Source organism: Enhydra lutris, unplaced genomic scaffold (assembly GCF_002288905.1).
Source record: "Enhydra lutris kenyoni isolate GAN:26980312 unplaced genomic scaffold, ASM228890v2 scaffoldscaffold6, whole genome shotgun sequence".
NCBI lineage: Eukaryota > Metazoa > Chordata > Mammalia > Carnivora > Mustelidae > Enhydra > Enhydra lutris.
In genome coordinates, this window is record NW_019154090.1 from 24,679,657 (window position 1) to 24,695,526 (window position 15,870).

Sequence of the window (15,870 nt, forward strand, 5' to 3'; positions counted from 1 at the left end):
ACTGACCTCTGACACCATCTTCTGACACTGACCCAGGCAATAATATCCCAGATAAATATAACATGGCCCGAGTACTAGGGGATACCCTCACAAACCACAGCCACCACTCAACATGTAGCTGTTATCCAATGACCACTCCACACAGTGACACACATAAATTCCACCCACCAGTACTCTGGAAGATGTCAACCCCAAAGTGTACTGCTTCAACAAACATACGTTGGACACCCACCATGTGCTAAGTGCTGGGATTATAGCAGAGAACAAGACAGACAAAGTTTCTACGGTCACGGAATTTACAGCCTGGTAGGGGCAACAGACGATGGACATGAAGCAAACACATAATTTCAAAGAGTGAAAAGTTATATGAAGGAAATAAAAGGAATCAGCTACTTTAGATGGGACATCTAGGAAACCCTCTCTGAAGAGGTGGCATTTGATCTGAAACCTGAAGACTAAAAAGGAGCCCGCCATGCCGATAATGAATACCAGTCAGGAAAATAATAGGTGCAAAAGCGCTGAGACAGGAGCCTTCTTGGCATGCTCAAGGAACGGCAAGCAGGCCATTTGGACTGGAGAGGAGTGAGGGGGCAAGTGACAGGGTATGAGGTCAGAGAAGGAAGCAGGGGCCGGATGATAGTCTTTCTTGTGGGCCGGGGGAAGTAGTTTGGATTAGAAGAATAAATGGGAGCCCTTGAGATGTCATGTGATTTATGCCCGAAGAAGCACTCGGAGCACTGTTACCCAATCGGAAAAGTCTTGGGTAGAGATGAGACCTGGCTCCTCCCAGTGTCACCCTCTCGATTCTAGGGAGGGTGGCTCCTCTTTCAGAAAACCTCCTTTCGAGCGTTCAAATGACGTATCTCCTGCCAAGCACGAAGCCAACAGGACAAACCCAGGTGTGCAATTCTGGCGTCCCTTGGAGCTAGGCGGGCGGAACCCGTTGTGATTGGTTACAAACTCTCCCACTCTTCCAGTCAGACCGCTCGTTCCCCATGTGAGACGAGTGAGCCATTTGATTGGCGCTTCCCGTAGAAGTGACAGCAGACGCAGCCTATGAGCCCAAAGACCCGGCTGCTCTGTCCAGAGCAGCCTGCTGTGCCGCCGCAACCCGGGGCTGTCAGTGCTGGTCCTGCGGCTCGCCCCCACCCCGCGTGCCTCTCTCACTATGGCGGTCCCACCGCAGATGCGAGCTCTGCTCCATGCGGTCAACGCACTGTTGCGCAAGCGCCGCTACCACGCTGCGTTGGCCATGCTTAAGGGCTTCCGGAACGGGGCAGTGTGAGTGGGGCCGTTGGGCTGGGCCGGGGCTGAGGGATGGGTCCTGCTTAGGTCGGAGAAGCGGGTTCGGGGCCGGTTGCCATTCTGTGTGCCCTTGAGAAGCCCTGGTGTGTCTCTAGGCCTCGGTGTGCACTATTTGCACAGTGGGCGCTGGGGATTTTGGGTTCCCTGCGCCTTCTGAGCTGGGGCTCCCATTAAGCTGTTTCTGGGTCCTCCGTGCTTTGCAACCTGGCGCACATGCCTTGACCACCTCCCACTTCAGTCCCTGTATCCCCTCGTTTGGGCCGCCACTACCCCCCTGCTTTGTGACCTTGGGTCTGTTTGGCTTTAACGGTCCCATCTGCACAATGAGAAGTGGCCACTGGCCTCTAGCAGGCCAGTGGCGCATTGTGTGTATGCTCCCACAATTAAGCCGCCTGTGGGCTCACATCCACTTCTCACTACTCATCTGATGACTCTAGCTCTAAATCCCCATCCGGCCCAGAAGACTCCTGGGGCATAAGCCTTTTGCAATGACTGTAAAAGACGGTGCAGATATTTGCTGGGCAAATTGATTATATCCTGGCCATCCGATCTGCTGGAAAGGAGTCTTGGGGTCATTTCACCTGGCTGGTAACTGCAGGGGAGCTCCCTGCAGTTACTCATGCACGACAGCTGATGTGCCAGAACTAGTGATGCAATGGAGCAAACTGTACAAAGACTTGTCCTCATGGAGTTGACATGCTAGTTAGAGGAGCATGCCATGGCGGTGAGAATGCCTCTGTTCCAATCTTGGTGCCACCTACCTGTGTAGTGTTTTGTTTTAAGATTTATGTATTTGACAGCGCACAAGCAGAGGGAGAGGGAGAGGCAGAGGGAGAGGGAGAAGCCGGCTCCCCGCTGAGCAGGGAGACTGATGTAGGACTCAATCCCAGGACCCTGAGATCATGACCTGAGCTGAAGGCAGACACTTAACTGATTGAGCCACTCAGGCACCCCTACCTGTGTGATTGTGAGCAAGTCAGTTAGCCTCTCTGACCCTCACTTTCTATAAAATGGGGCTGGTAATAATACTTACATCATACTGGGGCCCCTTACTGCAATGCCAGGCTCTTGGCTTCCGTGAGAACCCAGAGTCAGGTAGGATTGGTTCCAACTGGGCCTGAAGACTTTACCAGCCATGCTTAACTGTAACTAAGGTGGGATAACATCAGTGGCCCTTTGCCAAGGTATTCTTAGGACAAAACAGAGATGAAAATGAGTCATATAGTAGCCGCCAGTGGTTATTGCCCAATGCTAGCTTTGTACACCTATTTTCTTTTCTTTTTCTTTTTTTTAAAAGATTTTATTTGTTTATTTGACAGAGAGAGACCACAAGCAGGCAGAGAGGCAGGCAGAGAGAGAGGAGGAAGCAGACTCCCCGCCGAGCAGAGAGCCCGATGCGGGGCTCGATCCCAGGACCCCGAGACCATGACCCGAGCCGAAGGCAGCGGCTCAACCCACTGAGCCACCCAGGCGCCCCTGTACACCTATTTTCAACCCAGTTGTCTTTACGGGACCCTCCCAGCCAGGGCAGTCACTTGCTAAGGTGAGGCCCTTTTCAGGCCCAGTTCCTTCATTTCAAAGCTGGGTGCCTTCATCTCTTCTGGCCTCAGTTTCATCCTCTGTAGAATGGAAACAGCCTCACCCAAATGGAGTGCTCTAAGGCAGTGATCCCATTACGGTTCAGTGCTAAGACACTATGACCATCTGTAAGGACCTAGAGTCCAAGGTCCTTGTGAGATTAGTCTTTAAAGTACTGTGGCAGTACCAGGCATGCTTTACAGAGGAGGTGATTGTGTTGTTTTGAAGGGCAAGTTGTAATTTGGCAGAAGTAGAAGGGCAACCCAAGCAGAGGGAATGTTTGAACAAAGGCCTGGAGGTGGAAAAGAATATGCTATTTGTGCAGAGAGTCCATCCGTTCAGGGAGGCAGACTTGGACGACTAAGTCATAGGAGCTTTGTAAAGTTGAACTCACTGATTTCCACTCCTAACTATATAAGTATGCATCTCTAAAAGTAAGAGCATTTTCCTATATGGCTAAATTATCATAATTATACTTAATAAATTAATAATAATCCTATAATGTTGACTACTGTCCAGTTAATAGTGAAATTGTCCTAGCTACCCCCTAAATGTTCTCCCTAAATGTTAGTTTGCTGAGACTAGACGCCTCCCAGACATCACATTGCACCTGCCATTATGTCCTTTAAATCCTTTTAAAGTCTGCGCATCCCTTTTTAAAAATTTTACTTTATTTATTTGACAGTGGGAGTACAAGCAGGGGGAAAAGCAGAGGGAGAGGGACAAGTGGGCTTCCCTGAGCAGAGAGCCTGATGTGGAGCTCGATCCCAGGATGCTGGAATCATGACCTGACCTGCAGGCAGATGCTTAACAGACTGAGCCACCCAGGCACCCCATGCACGTCCCTTTTTTCAGGACATAGAATAATCCTGTGAATGGTATCAACTGGCTCCCACCTGAGTTTGAGGGCTCTGGGAATGGGGCCTGGCAGATGTACAGTGTTGGGGACACTATTCCACTTGTGTCTGGGGAATAAGGAAGGACTCTTTTCACTCTGGAGAGCTGGAGGAGCCTGAGGGCCTCTTTGTTCAGGGGAAAGAGATATAACTTTGGAGGAGGGGAGGGAGACAGCTTGCTGGGACCAGGATGGGGTTCCTGTCCACTGCTAGGTAGGGGACAAGATAAGCCATTCAGCAATAAGATTCTGGCTTCAACATATTAACATTTACAAACTTGATTTGCATTTTATTAAAGATTTTATTTTTTTATTTGACAGAGAGAGCACAGGTAGGCACAGCAGTAGACAGAGGGAGAAGGAGAAGAAGACTCCCCACTGAGCAGAGAGGCTGATACAGGTTTGATCCCAGGACCCCAGGATCATGACCTAAGACGAAGGTAGACACTTAACCCACTGAGCTACCCAGGAGCCCCTTTAATTTGTATTTTAAAAAATTAGGTAACAGGGGCGCCTGGGTGGCTCAGTGGTTTAAGCCTCTGCCTTCGGCTCAGGTCATGGTCTCAGGGTCCTGGGATCGAGCCCCGCATCGGGCTCTCTGCTCAGCAGAGAGCCTGCTTCCCTTCCTCTCTCTCTGCCTGCCTCTCTGCCTACTTGTGATCTCGGTCTGTCAAATAAATAAATAAAATCTTAAAAAAAAATTTAAAAAAATTAGGTAACATTCAGAAAAGGCATAAAAAGTTAGATGCTTTGGGACACGTGGCTGGCTCAGTCAGTGGAGCATGTGATTCTGATCTCAGGGTTCTGAGTTCAAGCCCCACAATGGGAAAGAAGCCTACTTTAAAAAAAAAAAAAAGTCAGATGCTATGAAGTCCTGCCCACTCCATTCCTCTGTCACCGAGTCCCCCTCCCTGGAGGTGACACCTGTGTCCAGTCTCATGTCTCCCTTCAGAAATACTGTCTGCATATACAAGCAGATACATATATTCTTCCCCACACCTTTAAGACAAGTTTTATTTTGAAATAATTTAGGTTTATGAATTACTTCATTTTACACAATTTGACATTTTATACATCTCGTTCTAATATATCCTGCAGTGCACATAGAGCTGTGTCAGTCTCTCACATCTGTGTAGCATTCCACTCAGTGGTGGGACCATTATTTATTCATCCGAAAGCCCCTATGGGTGGACGTGAGTTTGCTTCTGGTCTTTTGTGGTTTCTAACAAGCCTGTGATGAATAGTCACAGATACTCATATGACAACAATACATAGCTCCTGGTCATTGTGTCAGGAGGCCATCAAGGATTTTTAGACCTTGTAGCTTGGCAAGATCAGGACCTAGAGCTGGAGAATTTGGTAGGGCCAGAGGGAGTCCAATAAAAAAGAAGAAAGGAAGAGACACTAGTGTTGGTTGAACTAGAACTTTGACATGTGCTATGTCCTTAACTGCTAGAAGCAACTCTGAAACGGAGAATACTTTTTGCTGGAGGGAAAAGGGAGGCTCAGAGAGGTTAAGTGATTTATCCAAGTTCACACAGCAAAAAGTGGCAGGGCTTTGGCACCAAATATACAGGATTTCCTTTCCACTACCCACTTGAGTATAGTTAAAACAATGGGGGCGCCTGGCTGGCTCAGTCAGTGGAGCAATGCAACTTGATGTCGGGGTTCTGAGTTCGAGCTCCACATTGGGTGTGATTATTTAAAGATAAAATCTTTAAAAAACCAACAAAAAACAATGAAGGAGAATGTATACATGCTCACGTAATCCCCAGTTGTTCAAATGAGGAGGTAAAAGGAGAATCAGGGAAAGAGGTTTGAGTCTTAAAAAGAGGCATTTCTGTAACACTTAAAATGTCTGTTCTGGGACACCTGCTGGCTCAGTTGGTAGCTCATTTGGGGCTGTTGATCTCAAGGTTATGAGTTCAAGTCCCACCTTGGGCATGGAGCCTACTTTAAAAAAGAAGTTTATTTCAATTATTTTAATTTTTAAAAAATATTTATTTATTTATTTTATTTTTTTTTTAAGATTTTATTTATTCATTTGACAGAGATCACAAGTAGGCGGAGAGGCAGGCAGAGAGAGAGGAGGAAGCAGGCTCCCCGCTGAGCAGAGAGCCCGACGCGGGGCTCGATCCCAGGACCCTGGGATCATGACCTGAGCCGAAGGCAGAGGCTTTAACCCACTGAGCCACCCAGGCGCCCCTATTTATTTATTTTAAAGAGAGAGGGAGAGCACCCAGTGGGGAGGGGCAGAGGAAGAGGGACAGAGAGAATCTCAAGCAGACTCCTTTCTGAGTGCACTGAGTGTGGGGCTCAGTCTCACCACCCTGAGATCATGACCTGAGGCGAAATCAAGAGTAAGACGTTCAACTGACTGAAGCCACCCAGGCACCCCTCAATTATTTTAATTTTAAAAGCAATGTTTAACCATTACAGATCATTTTGGAAATATGGAGAAGTTAAAAAAAAAAAAAAAGACAAAAGTAAATTCCCGTATTCCTCTGGCTCAGGGAACATTGCTAATAACAATTGTGGCATATGTCCTTCCAGTTTTTTTTTTTTTTAATCCCCTTTTAGAAAGCTGAGGTCCTCTTGTGTATCATAGTTGGAAAGAGGTACATTTTGAATAGGTAGAAGGAAGTACGAGGTTATCCAGCAACTATTGTAGGGAATTTATTAACTTTAAGATAGACCAAGCTAAAGGTAGAACCTTCCAGAAATTACCTTCCCTCATAAATAATGAAGGGCTGCTCCAGAATCAGTCACAATCCTGTATGGAGCACATTATTATACATCAAGCACCATGCAAGATGCTGGGGACTCTGCAGAGGATACATCAAACACAGTCCCTCACAATGCCTACCGTCTAGGGGAGGAAAGAACTAATCAGAATAGAAAGAAACTACGAGTAATTGAGTCATTAACGCAGGACTGTAAAACGCTGCAGAGAAGCTTGGAGCTCTGTGGTCTTGAAAATATTGCCCTAACATGGTCTGGTGGATAAGAAGCCTCCACAGAGGGGCCCCTGAGACTTGAAGGCTGAGGAGTTCCGGAGGGAGTAACTCTACACTACCAACTGGGTGGGGCCGGTGGAGGCCTTTGACACACATCGTCCCCTTTCATTGAAATTATAACCACCCTCTAGCCTGACATCCCCTTTGGCTGTTAGGCAAACCGAGGCTCAGAGAAGTTAAATAGCAGGCCTGAGGCCCCACTACCAAGAAGGTGTCAGAGCTGGGATTTGAACCCAGATCCAACTTGAAAGCCAGCATTATCTCCCCTTCCAGGGTGACGTTAGGATTAGGGCTGAAGGGGGTGGGGGGTGGGGGGACAAGGCATCAGAGAGCCGGGAAAGAAACTGTGAGGCAATGATGCCATCCATAGTAACTGTTTCCTTTCATTTCTACAGCTACGGAGCCAAAATCCGTGGCCCTCACGCGCTGGTCATGACCTTTCTCTTCCGGAGTTGCAGGTACCCACCCCCTCCGCACACCCCCAGACTCTGGGAGAGTGCAGTCAGCCCTCGGTGCCAGGACCTTTTCACTAGCTTCCTAGTCAGGTCGAGCCCCGCCCACCACCTCCTCAAGTACAACTCTGATCCTTTGAGTCCTACTCAAAAACTCCCCGTGCTCCCACAGTCCTCTGGAGAAGCCCAGCTTCCTTCCTTCAAAGGCCCTCTCCAACTAGTGTTGAGCGCTGGCCGATGCATGGAGATGCTGAATCACTGTATTATACACCCGAAACTAATATAACAGTGTCTGTTCACTATATTAAAATAAAAAACTTAAAAACTTTAAAAAAAAAGTCCCTCTGCTGCCTGGGCGCCACTGCATGCCCACATTCCTCCCTTCCGGCCCCTTGGAGTGCTCCCGGCTCCCTGGACTCCCGGCCACGCCACGTGTGGCTCCACCGCCACGTTTGCTCATGCAGTAACCCCCTCCAGGTGCGCCCTTTCCTCTTCACCCCACCTTTATTTCCCTGTTGGCAATGCATACCATTATGTGAGGAGCACTTCTTAGGAGAACTGTCCGTGACCTCCTTGGCTCCCTCAGACATCTCGGTCTTCCTCCATCCGCCATAGCTTTCCCCTCAGGACACTTCTCAAAAACCACTCCGTGGCCTGGTTTTTAATGTCTGTAGCCTCACCTGGCGCTTAGAACAAGCCCACGTGGACAGCCTCTTGGCCAATTCCAGCTCCCAAGATTTTCTCTTTTCGTATTTTTATTTAGGATCTATCCCTTTATTTATTTTATTTTTTAGATTTTAATTATTTGAGAGAGTGTGAGCACAAGCAGGGGGAGGGGCGGAGGGAGAGGGAGAAGCAGACTCCCCACTGAGTAACGAGCCTGACCCAGGGCTGGATCCCAGGACCCCGGGATCATGACCTGAGCCGAAGGCACAAGCTTAACCGGCTGAGCCACCCAGGTATCCCTAGAAACATTTTGAAGGCAAGATTAGCACCAACAGTTAACTGGGAAATCCGCCTTTCTTGCATTAGAACTGGCAACACTAGAGGCACTTGGCTGACTCAGTCAGTAAAGCATGGGACTCTTGATCTTGGTGTCTTGAGTTTGAGCCCCATGTTGGTCACAGCGTTTACTCAAAAAAAAAAAAAAAAAAAAAAAAAAGGAAAAAAAAAAAGAGAACTGGCAACACCAGGCTCATGTTCCTCTGAGGCGAGAACCAGCTGACTCCTGGCTGTCCTCACTCACCTGGCAGATTTCCACAGGTTCCAGTAGACCCACTTAAAGGCCCTCATCTAGCCGTGAGAGAGCTTGATTGCAGGATCCTTGAATTGACCTCCCAGAGTACACGCTGCCCTTCTCCCTGTGTTCTCTCACTGCCCCCTAGTGACTTAATTTTAAAGGATAAATAGAATCCTTGCCCGACTTAAATGTGCACTTTTGTTAGGATAAAGACAAAACTGCACGTCCCCACCTCTCCTCACATTCTTTCCCCCCCACATTCTCAGCTCAGGCCTTGGTTTCTCTCTGTTCCTTTACTCCCCACTCTCTGTCTCTCCTCCGGACCTTTGCACGTGCTGATCCCTCTGCCTAGGATGCAACCCCTCTCCCCTCTCCATCTCATTGACTCCTCATCCTTCGGATCCCAGAGTCATCTCTAGTCAGGGTGAAAGTTTGACCTTTGCTTTGTGATAATTTATGTTTGTCTCTCCCATTACATCATATACCTCATGAAGGCAGGAAGCTTTTTTTTTTTTTTTTAAGATTTTATTTATTTATTTATTTGACAGAGAGAGATCACAAGTAGATGGAGAGGCAGGCAGAGAGAGAGAGAGAGAGAGAGAGAGAGGGAAGCAGGCACCCTGCTGAGCAGAGAGCCCGATGTGGGACTCCATCCCAGGACCCTGAGATCATGACCTGAGCTGAAGGCAGCGGCTTAATCCACTGAGCCACCCAGGTGCCCCCAGGCAGGAAGCTTTTTTCCTCAGAATCCTATCCCCAGTTCCAGTACATAGTAGGCTCTCCCTTACTCCCTCCTTCATGACTTCATATGCTCATGCCAAAAAGTAATTTACTGAGCACCTACTAGGTGCCAGGCCCTATTCTGGGCCCTGGGGATCAACAAGCCAGGTGTAGACACCACCCTCTGGTAGCTTCCACTGGGGTGGGGTGGGAGTGGGAGGAGAATAAGCCTGGCAATGTCAGCTGGTGGAAGAGCTGTGAAAGTAAAGGAGACAGGATGGTCAGGCTAGGCTCTCTGAGGAAGTGACCTGGAGTCAAGTCCGAGGGCATGGAAGCTAGAGGCCTGGGGCTGAATGAGCCTGGGCCACCTGCTGGCTCAGGTTTGCATTCCCCGGGGGGAGGGGGGAGAATGCCCTCGGAGCAGTTGGGCCCGCACTCACTAAGGGTCCCTGTGTTTGTGCAGCCTCCGGGAGAAGCTGCGGGCCATTCTGCAAGCCACGTACACCCACTCCCGGAACCTGGCCTTCTTTGTGTTCACCTATAAGGGCCTCTGCGCCCTGCAGGCCCATGCGCAGGGCGAGACCTACCAGGTGCACTCGTTCCTGGCCGCCTTCTTCGGGGGCTTGCTGGTGTTTGGAGCTAACAATAACATCAACAGCCAGGTAAAGACCCTTCCCCAGGATAGGGCTCAGGGCACAGAGGCTGGGACAGGAAGATTGTGGTCTGGGTATAGAATTCGGGGTGGTGGTCAAAGAAGATGAGGTTTTTTTTAAAGATTTATTTATTTATTTGACAGAGGGAGAGAGCACAAGCAGGGGGAACAGTGGGGAGAGAGAGGGAGAAGCAGACTCCCTACTGAGCATGGAGCCCGGTGTAGGACTCGATCCTAGGACCCTGGGATCATGAACTGAGCCGAAGGCAGAAGTTTAACAACTGAGCGATCCAGGGGCCCCCTAGATGTTGTTTTAAAGTCCTTCTTGGGTGACATGAAAAGTTGGTAGCCCCTCCCTTTGCCTCCCTCCAATTTATTAAATACTTTCAAATTATAAAAATCGTGGTTTATTTTCGCATTTTAAAAATGCAGAGGCGCCTGGGTGGCTCAGTGGGTTAAAGCCTCTGCCTTTGGCTCAGATCATGATCCCAGGGTTCTGGATTGAGTCCCGCATCGGGCTCTCTGCTCCGCAGGGAGCCTGCTTCCTCCTCTCTCTCTCTCTGCCTGCCTCTCTGCCTACTTGTGATCTCTGTCTGTCAAATAAATAAATAAAATATTTGTAAAAATACAGACTAAGCACCCTCTATATGTCTGGGGCACTTCTAGGTGCTTGGGGTGTATCATAATAAAATTAGAAAATAAATTGAAAAGAAAGCTCCCAACCCCCTCCAGTTCTCAAACCGCTGTCCAGGAATACTTTAACTGTGTCCTTTTTTTTTTTTTTTTTTTTTTAAGCCTTTTTCTCTTTAAGATTTTATTTATTTGAAAGAGAAAGCATGAACCTAGGGGCAGTGGGAGAGAAAGAAGCAGACTCCTTGCTGAGCAAGAAGCCCCACATGGCCTTGATCCCAGGACCCTGAGATCATGACCTGACCTGAAGGCAGAGGCTTAACCCACTGAGCCACCCAGACCTCCCACTTTAACTGTGTCTTGTGTGCCCCTTCAAAAATTGTCTGTGCTAGTATCTGTACACACCAGGAGTTTTTCACCAATGAGATCACACTGCACTCTTTCTTCACAGAATGATGTATTTAGGAAATCTTTCTTGTCAGTCCATCATTCTTTTTTTTTTTTTAAAGATTTTATTTATTTATTTGACAGACAGAGATCACAAGTAGGCAGAGAGGCAGGCAGAGAGAGAGAGAGAGAGAGAGGAGGAAGCAGGCTCCCCGCTGAGCGGAGAGCCCTATGCGGGGCTCGATCCCAGGACCCTGGGATCATGACCTGAGCCGAAGGCAGAGGCTTTAACCCACTGAGCCACCCAGGCGCCCCTCCATCATCCTTTTTAGTACCAGCAGAGCTCTCCATTGTGTGAATCGACTGGCCTTGATTTCCCCAGACTCCTCTGGATGGACGCTTAGGGGGTCTGTAGTCTTTTGCCAGGACACACACACATTCGTCTACATCTTTGTTTGGATATGTGTCAATCCATCTGAAATTCCCTTACCACAGAACTATGGAATCCATAGATATGAGCATTTTGAATTTTGAGAAACTTTCCCAAGGGTTTTTTGGGGGGTTTTTGTTTTTTGTTTTTTTATTTGTTTAGAAATGTCACTGGTCTGTGAACTTCTAGGGGCTAGGAATCCTGGTCATACCATCTCCTTCTCCCTCCCTTCCTTTCCCTGACCCCGGGTAACAACTACCCTGACCTCCATTTCTAAAATTTTGTTATATCAAAAATGTTACGTAAGTAGAGTCATTGCAGTATATAACCTTTGGTGTTTGGCTTTTTCACGCAGCATAATTCCCTAGAAATTCATCCAAGTTGTGTGTGTATCGATAGCTCATGCCAGGGCATGGGCGCCCCACACTTTGTTTAAACATCCACCCACCGACGGACATCTGGGTTGTTTCCAGCTCTTGGCTATTAGAAATACAGCTAAGAATATTCTTGTACAAGTTTTTGGGTGACCATAGGTTTTCATTACTCCGGAATAAATGCCCAAGAGTCCAGTTGCTGGGTCATATGATACATACATGTTTAAGTTTTGTTTTGTTTTGTTTTCAAGATTTTTATTTATTTATTTGACAGACAGAGATCACAAGTAGGCAGAGAGGCAGGCAGAGAGAGAGGAAGGGAAGCAGGCTCCCTGCGGAGCAGAGAGCCCAATGTGGGACTCGATCCCAGGACCCTGGGATCATGACCTGAGCCAAAGGCAGAGGCTTTAACCCACTGAGCCACCCAGGCACCCAATGTTTAAGTTTTTTTAAGATTTTTATTTTTAAGTATTTCATAATCTCTGTAGCCAATGTGAGACTCAAACTCAGAACCCCCAGATCAAGAGTTGCATGTTCCACCTACTGAGCCAGCCAGGTGCCCCATCCATTTTTTTTTCAAGATTTTATTTATTTATTCATTTGAGAGAGAGAGAGAAAGAGCTCAAAGAAAGCATGAGTGGGGGAGGGGCAGAGGAGGAGGGAGAGAATCTCAAGCAGACTCCACACTGAGCTCGGAGACCCACGCAGGGCTCGATCCAGACCCCTGGATCATGACCTGAACTGAAACCAAGAGTTGGATGCTTAATCGACTGAGCCAGCCAGACACCCCCATGCATGTTTAATTTTTTAAGAAACTGCCAGTCTGTTTTCCAAAGTGACTGTATGATTTTACATTCCCATCAGGAATATACAAATGATCCATTTTCTCCACATCCTAGCCAGCATTTGGTTTATCACGTTTTATTTTTTTTTTTTTTTAAGATTTTATTTACTTATTTGACAAGAAAGAGATCACAAGCAGGCAGAGAGGCAGGCGGGTGGGGGGTGGGGAGCAGGCTCCCCACTGAGCAGAGAGCCCGATGCAGGGCTCGATCCCAGGACCCTGAGATCATGAACTGAGCCGAAGGCAGGTCATCGTCAACCCACTGAACCACCCAGGCGCCCTGGTTTATCACGTTCTTAACTTCAGCCATTTGATAGGTGTGCAGTGCTTCCATTGTGGTTTTAATTTGCATTTCCCTAATGGCTAATGATGTTGAACATCTTTACATGTGCTTATTTTCCATCTGTAGAACCAGTTCGGTGAAACATCTGTTTGCATCTTTTGCTTATTTTCTAGTTGGATTGTTTCTTTTTTTTACCACTGAGTTTTGAAAGTTTTTTAAAAAAATATATATCCCAGGGCACCTGGGTGGCTCAGTGAGTTAAGCCTCTGCCTTTGGCTCAGGTCATGATCCCAGGACCCTGGGATAGAGTCCCACATTGGGCTCTCTGCTTGGCAGGGAGCCTGCTTCTCCCTCTCTCTCTGCCTGCCTCTCTGCCTACTTGTGATCTCTCTCTGTCAAATAAATAAATAAAATCTTTAAATATATATATATCCCAGATAGAAATTTTTGTCAGATACATGTTTGTAAATACTTTCTCCCAGCTGTAGCTTTTCTTTTCAGCCTCTTCATATGGGCTTTCACAACCCATTTTAAATTTTGATGAGATCCAGTTTACTGATTTTTTATTTTTATGTGGGTTGTGGGTTTTGGTGTCAGGTTACCTTTCAGTTTTGAGCCATGTAAATATTCATTTCCTAAAAATGTTAGTGAACAAGAATGATAAATTACAGCAAAGAATAGCAACATTAAAATACCTGCTACGGGGCACCGGGGTGGCTTGGTCAAAGCCCCCAACTCTTTTTTTTTTTTTTAAAGATTTTATTTATTTATTTGACAGACAGAGATCACAAGTGGGCAGAGAGGCAAGTGTGGGCAGTGGAGGGGGCGGAGCAGGCTTCCTGCTGAGCAGAGAGCCCCATGCCGGGCTCGATGCAGGGCTGGATCCCAGGACCCTGAGATCGTGACCTGAGCCAAAGGCAGAGGCTTAACCCACTGAGCCAGCCAAGCACCCCAAGCTTCCAACTCTTGACTTCAGCTCAGGTCATGATCTCAGGGTCTTGAGATTGAACCCCGTGTCATGCTCTGCACTGAGTGTGAAGGCAGCTTCAGATTCTCTCTCTCCTTCTTCCTCTGCCTCTCCAACTCCCCCAATAAATAAATAAATAAATAAAATCTTTAAAATACCTACTACCTACCACTTCAAATCATCTTGCACACTAGCTTTGAAAAACACTGACCCAGGCTGTCTCAGTTAGAAGAGCATGAGACTCTTAAACTTGGGGTCATGGGTTCAAGCTCCACGTGGGGTGTAGAGATGACTAAAAGAAAGAGAGAAAGAAAGAAAAACCCTGATCCCATGTGCAGTAGGTGCCCCAGGACGCAGGGGTGGGCTGAAGGGTCCCGGTGGCTGGGAAACCGCCCCCCCAACTCTGGTCCCTCCCGTAATCCCCTGTCATTCCCTCCCTGCAGATCAGCATGTACCTGCTCTCACGAGCCCTGTTTGCCCTGTGCCGCCTGGGCGTGGAGAAGGGCTACATTCCTGAGCCCAGGTGGGACCCATTCCCGCTGTTCACCGGGCTGCTGTGGGGGCTGGTCCTGTGGCTCTTTGAGTACCACCAGCCCACTCTGCATCCTTCCCTGCAGTCCTCCATGACCTACCTGTACCAGGACAGCAATGTCTGGCATGACATCTCAGACTTCCTCCTCTACAACAAGAGCCTCCCCTCGAAGTAATGGGGGCCCTGAGGTGCTGATGGGGGCGTCCACAGCCGAGATCGGCTCCATCGGCGAATCCCCCTAAAGGATCCTGCCTTCTCAAGATCATGGTTCTCAGGGGCACCTGGGTGGCTCAGTGGGTTAAAGCCTCTGCCTTCAGCTCAGGTCATGGTCCTAGTGTCCTGGGATCGAGCCCCACATCGGGCTCTGTACTCTGCAGGGAGCCTGCTTCCACCTCTCTCTATCTGTCTGCTTCTCTGCCTACTTGTGATCTCTGTCTGTCAAATAAATAAATAAAATCTTTGGAAAAAAAAAAAAAAAAAAAATCATGGTTCTCAGACTCCAACTTGTATTGTCCCAAGGTTTCATTTGCCAAAGCAAAAGCACTGATTTCCAAGTCCCGTTAAGTCCTCTCCATTGGTGGAATGAGTGGTGAATTGGGCTGCAGGGCCTCAGACATGATTCCAGCTGTGCTGCTGGCTAATGTGAGACCAGGGAACACCCTCCCCCCACCCCACCCCCACTCTGGTCGTCAGGGGTCAGCGAGCCTAGAGGGCCCTGAAGTCTCTTCCTAGTAGCTTATGGTCTTTGACCATTCTGTGTACCAGGACTCCTTGCCGGTGGGGGGAAGGGAGGGGGGCGGAGGCAGCAAATATGTTTTTAGAAAAAATTGAATTCCTGGGCTCAGGTGTTGCTCTAGTGGAAAAACTCTAGAATTCCACTGTCCAATGGAAGCACAGTGTGATTCGCATATGTAATTGAAATTTGTTTTAGAAGCCACGTGAAAAAAGTAGGAAGAAGCAGGAGAGATTAATCTTAATTATATATTTTAACCCAGTATTTCTAAAATATTGTCATTTTAACATCTGAAAATTAGTATAAAAATTAATGAGATATTTTATATTCCTCGTTCTTATACTAGGTCATCAGAATCAGGTATGTGATGTGTACTTAGAGTGTGTCCCAATGGGGACCAGCCATATTTCAAGTGCTCAGTAGCCGCATATGGCTGGTGGCTACCATATTGGTTAAAGGAGATATGGAACACTTCTATGCTTGCAGAAAATTCTAGTGGACAGTGCAGATACAGAGCTAGGGGACATGGGTTTGAGTCCCCCCACTCCACCACTGTGTAACCTTGGGGAAGGTTTCTTAACCTCTCAGAGCCTCAGCTTCTTATAAAATGAGGATAATCATAATACACACATTGGATTTGTAGAAGTATAAGAGCTGCTATTACTACTAATTACTTCCATTAGTGAGCTCCTACTTCCTCCCGGGTGCTTTGCATGTATTATTTTTAACCCATACAATGACCTTGCAGGTATGTATTTTGATCCTCATTTCACAGATGTGGACACAGGATCAGAGCCGGGAAGTCACTTGCCCAAGATAATCAAGATAATA

The 15,870-nt window shown here is 47.7% G+C and overlaps 1 protein-coding gene across 1 annotated transcript; it reads left to right on the forward strand.

Moving 5' to 3' along the window:
* Positions 1-1,117: 1,117 nt before the first annotated feature.
* LOC111141909 (peroxisomal membrane protein 4) lies at positions 1,118-14,619 on the forward strand. The gene is made up of 4 exons (XM_022494747.1): positions 1,118-1,281; positions 7,191-7,253; positions 9,671-9,869; positions 14,218-14,619. The coding sequence occupies exons 1-4, from the start codon at positions 1,169-1,171 to the stop codon at positions 14,479-14,481; spliced, it is 639 nt and encodes a 212-aa protein (XP_022350455.1). The 5' UTR covers positions 1,118-1,168; the 3' UTR covers positions 14,482-14,619.
* Positions 14,620-15,870: the final 1,251 nt, after the last annotated feature.